At 49.6% G+C, this 10,803-nt stretch overlaps 1 protein-coding gene across 2 annotated transcripts; it reads right to left on the bottom strand.

Moving 5' to 3' along the window:
- Positions 1-749: 749 nt before the first annotated feature.
- LOC138446127 (ly-6/neurotoxin-like protein 1) lies at positions 750-3,426 on the bottom strand. 2 transcript variants are annotated; one of them, XM_069600833.1, is made up of 4 exons: positions 2,892-3,426; positions 1,772-1,973; positions 1,461-1,562; positions 750-1,253 (listed from the first exon to the last, which is right to left on the bottom strand). In XM_069600833.1, exons 2-4 carry the CDS (start codon positions 1,821-1,823, stop codon positions 1,057-1,059), a joined length of 351 nt encoding a protein of 116 aa, XP_069456934.1. In that variant the 5' UTR covers positions 1,824-1,973; positions 2,892-3,426; the 3' UTR covers positions 750-1,056. The 2 variants fall into 2 exon arrangements, with proteins under 2 accessions (XP_069456934.1, XP_069456936.1); XM_069600835.1 differs by lacking the exon at positions 2,892-3,426 and adding an exon at positions 2,707-2,800.
- Positions 3,427-10,803: the final 7,377 nt, after the last annotated feature.

Here is a 10,803-nt window from a genome sequence, read left to right as displayed (position 1 = left end):
AGAGTCGAGGGGCCGCGAAACCCCTGGGACGGCTGGCACGGCCTTCGGGCCGAGGCCGGCGCGCCACGCTCCCCTTCAGTCAGGACGCTGTTGCGATCGCCCGCGGCCAGGGGCGTGGAAACGCCCGCTGCGCGCGGAGGGAGCACGCCCGATCCTTCTGCTGTGATCCCTCCTCCCGTCCTCGGCCTCCCGGGCCTCCCGAAGACTGCCTTCCCCTCCTCTCCGGCTGGCCCAGCCCGCCCTCGCCGGTGCGGCCTGAGCCTCCCAGAGAGGGCGTCGCTCCCGCCCCCGCGTGTCCGACAGGGCTGGGTGAATCCTTTCCGGCACCGGGCAAGAGTTCACTCCGTAAAAGGGCTCCCTCCGCCAGGCCTGCTTAGGGCAGAAGGCCAGGCTTCGGGTGGCTGCGGCTCAGCACCCTTCTCTCCTGGCCCCAAAATAGCCCCGGGATCAGCTCTCAAGCTCCACCAAATATAGCCTGATCTATCCGGACCCACGTTCTGCGCAGGGGCCCAGCGCCGGATCGGGAGGGCCCTCGGGGGCCTCTTAAGGCCGAGCTAGTCCCTCCCCTGCCAGGGCTGCTTGGAACGAGGGCACAGCCCAGGGGCCCAGGCCTGCCTCCCTCCGACCTCCAGCCCTCTCCACCCCAGGCAGCTCTCCTGGAGCCCCGGAGAGCCTGCTTCCTGGAACCGGCCCCCACCCTCGGTCCCGATCGTCCCTCCCCCTCCAGCACACCTACAAGGCAGAGGGACTAAAGGGCCTCTTCAAATCAGTGTTCCTGGGCCAAGAGCACAGTGTGCCCACGTCCCAGTCCTTGAATGAGGAGAGGCTTATCTGCATCGTCAAAGCCAGGAGCCTGGGGAGGTGTAGTCCCACATCAGCCTTTAGGAAACCAGATCACAAACGGGAAGCAGACCTCAGGGTGGCTGGGGGAGGTCAAGAGTCCTCTTGCAGACATTCCTGGGTTTGGCTGGGGGGTCCGGGGAGGGCAGACAGTGGGTGGGGGGTACAGGGGGAGAGGGTGGGGCTATGCTGCTCAGCGCTTTCCCCTCCCTGGGTTTAGAGCAGACCCCAGAGGATGGCCAGGAGTATAAGGGCCAGGGCCAGAGTCGCAGGGGTGGCAAGGCCAGCGCCGTTACAGAGGTCATACTGGCAGCAGGAAGTAGTGGATGCGTGCTTGGAGTAGCCGTCGTACACGGTCTCAAAGCAGCTGGGCACGCAGGACTTGCTCACCTTCATCCTGGTCGGGGTGTAGTCTGCAGAGGAGGGGGAAGGCAGGCCAGGACCCTGAGAGGGGCCAACCCAAGCATGCAGGGCCATTAGGCCATGATCCCCTCCGCCTGGGGCTCCCAGAAAGGATCCTAGAGCAGGTGGGAGCCTCCCTCCTCAGCCTCCCCCACGCTACCCCCCGCCCTGCCCCGGTGCTCCCCAGAGAGGGCTGGGGGGGCACCCCAGGAACTCACAGGTGCGCGTTGTCATGCAGTAGGAGACCATGGCCGGGCAGCGCATGGGGTTGAAGCAGTTCTCCCCGTTGTAGGCGCACACGTGGCAGTCCAGAGCCGGGGCTGCGGCCGGGGAGGGCCCACAGGAAGCGGGGATCAGAGAACAGGCAGAGGCCCCTCGTCCAGCCCAGCAGCCCCCAGGTCCCATCCCCTTCCCCAGGAAGAGCTGGAAGGAGAGGTGGTCACTGGGATTTCTGCCACCATCCCCCCAACTCAGCCTGGCTGACCCCAAAGGTGGGTCTGTCCATCCCTATGTTCTCCACCCATCTTACCCACAGGGAGGCCCACCAGGGCCACCAGGAACAGGGCGAGCAGGGGCATCATGGCCGGGGGCCAGAGTGCAGAGTGGGAGCAGGGATGTGGAGAGCAGTTGGTCCTTGATTCAACTCAGGCCAGGGCTGGGGCAGGGCACCGAGCGGGTGGGACAACCCCCGGCCCTCCCGGAGCTCCTGGTCAACTGGAGGTGCTGTATTCCTGCACAGAAGGGAATGAGGATGGGAGGTCATAGCAAGGCCTGAGGTACCCACAGGGAGCTTGGGCAGAGGGGCCACCCAGCTCAGCCTGGAAGGCTTCCTAGAGAAGGAGACACAAATGAGACGAGAAGGAAGCAGGGGGGGGGATACTTCAACAAGAGACACCAGTGCTTGCAAAAGGCCAAGACCCATGCACACCAGAGGAGGCAATGCCACAGCTAGGGTGGGGTGCCAAGCGAAGGCTGGAGGGGAAAGCTTGAATGCTAGGCCAGAACCCACACCCTCCCTGGGGATGGTTGAGGCAGGGGCCCTAGGGAGCTGGCACCCAGCCCTCCCCGACCCAGGACCCTGAGTACAAGGGCGCCCTTGGGCCCGGGAGCGGGTCTAGCCTCCCTACTCCCCTCCCCTGTGCCTCTGGTCTTTCAGGGCCCAGCTGGGGGCCCCTCTCCTGGGAGGCCTCTGGAGCCCTCAGCCACTGCGAGGCTCACAGCACTGGTGGGCTGCAGCTCTGTCCAGTCTGCAGGGGATGCACTCTAAAAGGACTACAGGGGGGGCCCTTGGGCAAGACAAGAACTTCGGAGCCGGATCTGCTGTTTGGAGCGGAGATGCCCCCTCTCCAGACAGGCTCTGGGCGAATCCGACTACGACTTCCCTCCCTGCGCAGGGACAGTCTAGCCCCGCCTGTGCGCCAAGGGGGGCTAAATCAGACTCTCCCCTTCCAGAGAACAACAAACCCGTCTTCCATGACCCATTTTCAGGGCGTCCCCCTCGGGGTATCGAAGGTCTGAGTAACGCCGCCAGCTCTTCTCCTCCCCCTCCCGGGGAGCCCCGCCCCCGAGACTGCGGTCCCAAGTTGGGGGATGACCTCAACCGTGACCTTCATTCACCATACCGAGGTCCCATTGCGCCTGGGACTCACCCGCGGCCGCTCTCCAGCCCCTGCAACTCGGGTCTGACAGCACTCCCGTCCCTCCGTGCGCCCCGCAGTGACCACGCCGCGTCGCCGCCCCTGCGCCAGAGCCGCCCGTTGCCGGTGACCTCACTGCAGGCCCCGCCCCGTCTCGCCTGGCCCGCCGACGGGCTCGTCCCTCCTAAGGGGCTGGGACCCCCGGCAACAGTCCATGGTGCCCAGGTGTTTAGGCCCCGCGGAGACACCCACGCGATGCTCAGACGCACGCGCACCGCGGGACACGTCTGGCCCTGCCTCGCTCTCTCTGCTTCCAGCAGCCGCAGCCGCCCACTCACCCCGGATTACTAGTCTGTCCCGCACCCCTGCAGCTGCGCCCCCTCCTTCGCTCCACTCAGTTTAACAGGGAGGGGTGGGGGTGGAGCGGAGCCGACTTCTAGACCGGGCATCTGGGTCCCCAACCTGGCCCTCTTTTACCTGCAATGTGACCTACGCAAGCCGCCCAGCATCTCTGGGCCTCCTCCCCATACCCGGTCCCACCCAACGCAGGGTTAAAGCAAGTCTTGAAAGGAGTCCACTGTTTCATAACTCCCTTAAATATTAATGTTTAAGGCGAAATTTGAGATTTTCATGGGCTCTAAATTTTTTTTTTTCTAATGTGAGAAAAGAATACATTTCCTTTGACCCTAAATTTTATTTTTCTTTCAAAGAGCGGAGCCATTTTGGGGGCCCAAGGCACTGAACCTCCAAAGTGAGGTGGGCACTCTCTCTGGGTGGACTGGGATGGTTGGTCACCCTGTTTGCCAAATAGTCACTGAGATGCCACAGGTGCCAGGTGTTGGGGATAAAACTGACAAACATTCCCAAATATTCTTGACATCATTAAGCTGACAACCTAATGAGGCGTAAAATAAACACAAGGGTGTGGACACCTGCGTGTATTGTGGCCTTCATCCTCAGATCATGATGAATTAAGGGTGTTGCCAAACTCAGCCTCTGTTCACTGCTGCCAAATAGAAATGCAGAGGCAGGGTTGTGGGTGAAGCAGAAGAGAGGAGCTTTGATTGCTTTGCTGGCAAAGGGGGCCACAGTGGGCTAATGCCCTCAAGACTGCCTGGCCCACCCTGGGTGGGTGGTGAGGAGTTTATAGTGCTCAAGGAGCATGATCAACTCGTGGACAAGCCTTGGATTGGCTGGTGTCAGGGTGGAGTTTCAAGCGTCATCAACCTTCTGGTTTTAGCCAGTCTAGGGTCTATGTCCTTGTGGTCAGCAGTTTTCATCTAGGCAGGGGTCGGGGGTGGGGTCTGCTCCCTGTAAAACAAGTTAGGAATGTGCCTCAGGCCTTTGTGCAGATCTTTCAGGGATCTGGGAGTCTGGTGGTTCTGCTATGGGGCAGAATTACAGGCTACATCGTTACCAGTTCCCCAACCCAACAGCTATTCTTCCCTTCTACATTTTCACATTTCCAATTATTAACTCCGGAGTCAGAATTTAACCTCCAAAAACAAGGATACAGAGTCTTGTAGATGGTTTCAAGTCCCACCTTTTCTTTGGTATCCCTCAGTCTTGAGGAGGAACAGATGCACAACAAGAAAGGGAAGAAAGTTCTAGACTGAGAGGTTAATTGTAAACTTGGCAGAGGAACTTAGTTTCTGTTCTGTTTCTATTTCCATTTTCCTCAGCTCTGTAGGGAATGGGATAACAACTGCTCTGGTTACGTCCTGCTGAAGTGGGGCGTGCTGCTGCTGCTGCTGCTAAGTCACTTCAGTCGTGTCCGACTCTGTGCGACCCCAGAGACGGCAGCTCACCAGGCTCCCCCATCCCTGGGATTCTCGTAGTCCTGCCTAATTTGGGGAATGGGCACAGAGTTGGAAATAATCTTGAGTTCAAGATTAACGTCAATATTTTGTATTAAGAAAATATTGTATCTCTTTGATTGCTTTGCTCTAGCACCTGGACAACCATTTGAAAATTATTAGACATACTGCAATGAAGATAATGGTTAAAAAACATCTTTGTAGTCTTTTTCAAAGAAGTCTTCCTGTTTTTTGATGGCAACCAGGAAAAATAAGTTTTGGAGTGTTTCCTCTTTATATACATTCAGTAACCAAGTAGTCTTTTGCTGGGAGACTATAGGTTGAGTTGTCTCATTCGCTACAGTCTTTGTTGTTCAGTTACTCAGTCATGTCCAACTCTTTGCAACTCCATGGACTGTGGCACGTCAGGCTTCTCTGTCCTTCACCTATCTCCCTGAGTTTGCTCAAACTCATGTCCACTGAGTCAGTGATGCCATTCAACTATCTCATCCTCTGTCACCCTCTTCTCTTCCTGCCCTCAATGTTTTCCAGCATCAGGGTCTTTTCCAATGAGTCACCTCTTTGCATCAGGTCACCAAAGTATTGGAGCTTCAGCTTCAGCATCAGTCCTTCGAATGAGTATTCAGGGTTGATTTCCTTTAGGGTTGACTGGGTTGATCTCTTTGCAGTCCAAGGGACTCTCAAGAGTCTTCTCCAGGACCACAGTTCAAAAACTATTGTTTTTAAAGTAGGATAAAGATTTCATAGTTACAAGAAGACCTCAAGACCAGAAGGTTGCAATTGGCAGCTGCTAGTAGATATCATTTTAAAAATGGCTGATGATGTCCTCAAGTCTGATCAAGTTTAGAGAACTCAAGTTTTCAGTAATATAGAAATATGTCTGAACCCATATCCACACTAACAATCTAGTTCCACTTTGGATGTCTGAACCACAGTTATTCCATTCTGATTTTTCAATGTAATTTTTAATGGCTAAAGCAGATGTACAATGCATGTTTAACAGGCCACAAACAGGCTGTTTTGGTTAGCTTAAAGTTCAAAACAATCATGTATAAGCCAGAATGATTTCCCATACTTCAATATGCAAAAATTTCTTCCATCATTTTCCCCTTTTGATTGCAAATCTTTCCATAAATGGCATTGCCCATCAATATATTTTTCCAGTGTTGCCAGAGTGACACAGTTATCTGCTCTGGGTCCATTTATTTCCCTCAGTGCTAGACCTCTTTGTTTACATATTTGCCTAGTTGTCCATGTTGGGGGGGGGGGAGGAACTAATCAGATATCATGAACCGGCTCAGAGATATGCGAATGGGGAAATGCTTTGTAGGCTATACATTTTATCATTTATCCCCAATCGTCACACAAGCATTGTACATGTGCTTTAAGCAGTGCACTTAAAACAAGCAGTGATGCGCGTCTGCGACAGCTTCACTAGAGAATTTTCTTCTTTAATCCTGAACATTGGGGTCGAAAGCATGGTTAAAAGTAAAATGATAACTTTCCCTTTTGATAGGAAGACAAACAGTTGGTAGACAGTGCAGTTGGATTAGCTGGATCGTTCTCACAGGCCTGGTCCAGATTTTAAAATCAGCTGTCTTCTACTGTTGTTGTCTTCTCATCTTAATACGGGTGTTATTTGGAGTCAACAGTCTTTTCTATAGACAGGCCAATGCACAGGCCTTTCTCAAGTGGGAAATACGAATTCAAGAGTCAGTTCCCTTCAGTACTGTCCCACAGGTACTAGTTAAGAGTGCCTGATATGGGTCCTTTTATTTAGTTTGGAGACAGTCCTTTAAAAGACGCCTTTTCCAGCATCCATAATCTCTTAGTTGTAACTCACAGGGCATCCAGTCTTTATCTGAAGGTAGATTGTTGTGATTGGCTTCAGAAACAAGCTTTGAATATTCTTCTACTAATTCAATTAAATCTTATAATAGCTTAACAGAGCAACAAGGAGTCATCTTGGACATAGCAAAGCCTCAGTAAATACAAAATTTCAATATCCACAAAGGTGGATATTGAAACTATTGAAATAAAGTTTTTCCTCTCTAGATTATCCTTATTTTTTATTAAATCAGCCAAATCAAGGCTGATTTGTTCCAAATAAGTCTGGTTTCAATAAACATGGCCTGCTTATTCACATAAATGTAATTGCTCATATAGGCTCTTTTAAGCCTTCAGACTTTACCCGTGCTTCTTTAGTGGCTCAGATGATAAAGAATCTGCCTGCAATGCAGGAGAATTGGGTTTGATCCCTGGGTCGGGAAGATCCCCCGGAGAAGGGAATGGCTATCCACTCTAGTATTCTTGCTGGAGAATTTCATTGACAGAAGGCCCTGAAGGGCTATAGTCCATGGGGTTGTAAAGAGTCAGACACAACTGAGCAACTAACACACACATCTCTTTTTTTTGGTACCCAGAATATCTGATTCATTTGAAAAGACCTTGATGCTGGGAAAGATTGAGGGCAGGAGGAGAAGGGGACGACAGAGGATGAGATGGTTGGATGGCATCACCGGCACAATGGACATGGGTTTGGGTGGACTCCGGGAGTTGGTGATGGACAGGGAGGCCTGGCGTGCTGTGTTTCATGGGGTCGCAAAGAGTCGGACACGACTGAGCGACTGAACTGAATGGAACTGAATATCTAGATTCTGGTATATGTCAAGAGATAGTCTTTTCCATTCACTTGAAAAATTTGCTTTGACCTCAAGGGTCTCCAATTTTTGAAGTAATCAGGCAGAGAGAAAAGAAAAATATTTTAATTTTATCCACAGGCATATATTACCAAATTGTTATAAATCAAAAGTCGCTTGAGGAAAAGGGCTTTTCTATATCTGAAAAACGAAGACTAGAAGCTATTAGTATGTCAGACAAGTCATAAAAATTATAATCATATTTAGCTGTTCATCGAATCCCGTGTAATTAATCTTTGTTCTGTTTGAGTCCAATTTTCCATCAGTGGCATTGACCATGCCTAATGATTGAAGATCGCAGTGACAGGGATAATTTCAAGAAGTTTGTGCATTTTTTCTTAAGGTTTCTATGGTTTGTCCAGTTAAGTGGGTGTCTTGATCACTGGAGATTGTAGAAATTATATTCCAGATGGGAAACGTATTTTCTAACCTTTTCTTTTTCATTGTGAGGACATCAGCCCTGAAACCAGGGATGGCTTTAACCCTTCAGACAGAAAATGCGGTTTGTCAAGGAGCTGGGAAAAAGCCAAGCAGCCGTCTTGGATTTCCCATACCCTTGATTTTTTTTTTTTTAATTTATAGTTATTGTTTATTCATTTTAAATTCCCTGATTTAGGAGTAGACTGTTGTTGTGTTTTAAGGATATCAGGATAGCAAAAGTCTGACAACAAGGGGTTAATTTTTTGTAGACACAGAATGAGCTTTATCCATGTGTGCCATAATCTTCACAGATCTTTGCGAAATAATACTCATTTACTTTATCAAAGTAACAGAAGGTTTTAAGGACAAATATAAATCACTTGAAGGCAAAGAAATTTATATAGCCTGTTGTTAAAAGCTGCATTCCAAGAAAACTTTGTTCTCTTAACAGAGAGAGAAAGCCAGATTCCAGTTTGGTACCAGCTCATTATTAATAACAAAATTTGTTCATCTAGTTAATTTTAGTTTAATCTTAGAAAGACCCTTCAATAAATCTTGAAGAGGTAGTATTTTTGTAAAGGCGTCAGAGTGAAACTATAGCTTCCTATAACGAAAAACGGCTCAAGAAGGCATGTATAAAATCTGATTACAATGAAACTGACAAGGTCGCTTGGTTACTACTGTGACATGTGATAGACAGTAACTAGAATTATGACTGATAACATTTTACCAAGACATATCAACTCTTTATGAATTCTATATAATTTCTAGATTATCTCCATTAGTAACATTGACCATACAATATAACCTGAGAAGATTTATCACTTATTTGACAGTACTTCCCATGCACCTTAAACACACCAAATTAACCTAATTAGTTTAATATCTTTCTTTGGGATGCCTCAAAAGTCCTCTGAAGCACCCCAAAGTTAGTTAGAGATCAAAAGAAGTTCATCAGAATTTGCTTTTAGGAAGTTCCATCAAAAAATATTAGAGAGTTTAGGACATTCAGTCAGATCGGATCATCAGTCACTGTGAAAAAATGGTTATTCTTCCGGCCACAGTAACAATCAAAGAGATTGGCTCAAGACGGCGGAGCACAAGGATGTTCGATAGTCTTCTCTTGAGAGAGAACCAAAGTCACAAATAGCTGTTAAACAGCCATTGATCAGAGGATGCTGGAACCCATCAGAAAAAGATACCCACGTCCAAGCTCAGAGAGCAAGCCATAATGAGAGGGGAGTGAGTGAGTGAGTGAGTGAAGTCGCTCAGTCGTGTCCGACTCTTTGCGACCCCATGGACTGTAGCATACCAGGCTGCTCTATCCATGGGATTTTCCAAGCAAGGGTACTGGAGTGGGTTGCCATTTCTTTCTCCAGAGGATCTTCCCAACCCAGTGATCGAACCTGGGTCTCCCACATTGCAGGCAGATGCTTTACTATCTGAGCCACCAGGGAAGCTGTAATGAAATGGTAGGAGGGGCACAATCATAATTAAATCAAATCCCACACCCACCAGGTGGGCACCTTACAAATGGGAGAACAACACCAAAGAAGTTCTCACACAGTTATGAAGGCTCTGAGCCCCACGTCAGGCTGCCCATCCCAGGGACTAGTCCCCAGGGAATCTGAGCTCGAAGTCCAGCGGGACTGGATTGCAGGATTTCCACGGGACTGGGGAAAACAGAGACTCCATACTTGCAGGGCACAGGCGAAACCTTGTGTGCACCAGGAACCAGGGGAAAGGAGCAGTGAGCCCACAGGAGACTGAGCCAAACCTACCTGTGAGTGTTGGAGAGTCTCCTGCGGAGGTGAGGGTAGGCAGTGGCTTGCCACGGGAACAGGGACACCGACAGCAGCAGTCCCGGGAGGTGACCCTTGGTGAAAGCCCTCTTGGAGATCTCCGTTAGCCCTACTGTAAAACCTGAGTCCCCTCAGGCCAAACAACTAACATGGAAGGAACCCCGCCCATCAGTCGACAGTTGGATTTAAGTTTTACTGAGCTTGGTCTGCCCACCAGAGGGAGACCCAATTTTCTCTGACACCAGTTCCTTCCATCAGGAAGCTTGCCTTTTAGCCTTATCCACCAGAGGGCAGACAGACTACAAGAAGCAAGCAAGCAAGAAGAACCACAATCCCGCAGCCTCCAAAATGGAAAACCGCAGTCACAGAAAGCTAATCAGAATGAAAAAGCATAGGATTGTCTTCCAGATGAAAGAACAAGATAAATCCCCAGAGAAAACGCTAAATGAAGTGGAGATAGGCAATCTTCTGAGAGGGTGACAGGCAGGAAGGCCAGGGGTCTCCAAACGGAGGAAAGCGGCTGCAAGTGTCAGACATTTTTTCTCTCTCTTAAACAGCAGGAGGAAACAAACTAGCGTTATATTTTTTTCCTTCTCTATACAAATTTAAAAGGAGGTTTCTCTTAAAATTCTGTGTTGCCATAATGACACCTGGTACCACCTGAACTGAACTTGTCTTAAATCTTGAGCTAACCAATGCATTTTCCTTATGGAAATATTTGTCTGAAGCTATGTGAATGTACTTTGCATTTACCCTAGACTCTGTCTTCAAGTCAGTTCCGCCTAAAGGCTCAGAACCTACTTGACAAACTAGTTTGTTATACTCATACATTGTTCTAATCTATGCTAATGAAAGTATATATTTGTATGGAAATCTGCCTTTCTTCAAGATTCATGTCAATCGTTTTATATGCCCGGGATGACTCACTTGGTGCCAATGTTATCTCAATGCATGTTGTGGGTGAGAGGCCTGAGTTTTGAGACATGTCCTTTCTCTAATCAGCAGCCTGCTAGTAGCTATGTAACATCCAGCTAAAGACTAGCAGGGGGGCACTCTTTCTGCTCCCATCTGACGTCTATGTCAGAAGCTTTCTCTATCTCTTTTATACTTTAATAAAACTTTATTACACAAAAGCTCTGAGTGATCAAGCCTTGTCACTGGCCCCGGATTGAATTCTTTTCCTCCG

The sequence above is a fragment of the Ovis canadensis genome, chromosome 9 (genome assembly GCF_042477335.2).
Source record: "Ovis canadensis isolate MfBH-ARS-UI-01 breed Bighorn chromosome 9, ARS-UI_OviCan_v2, whole genome shotgun sequence".
Lineage (NCBI taxonomy): Eukaryota > Metazoa > Chordata > Mammalia > Artiodactyla > Bovidae > Ovis > Ovis canadensis.
The sequence above is the reverse complement of the archived record's forward strand: the minus strand, read 5'-3'. Positions and strand labels throughout refer to the sequence as shown.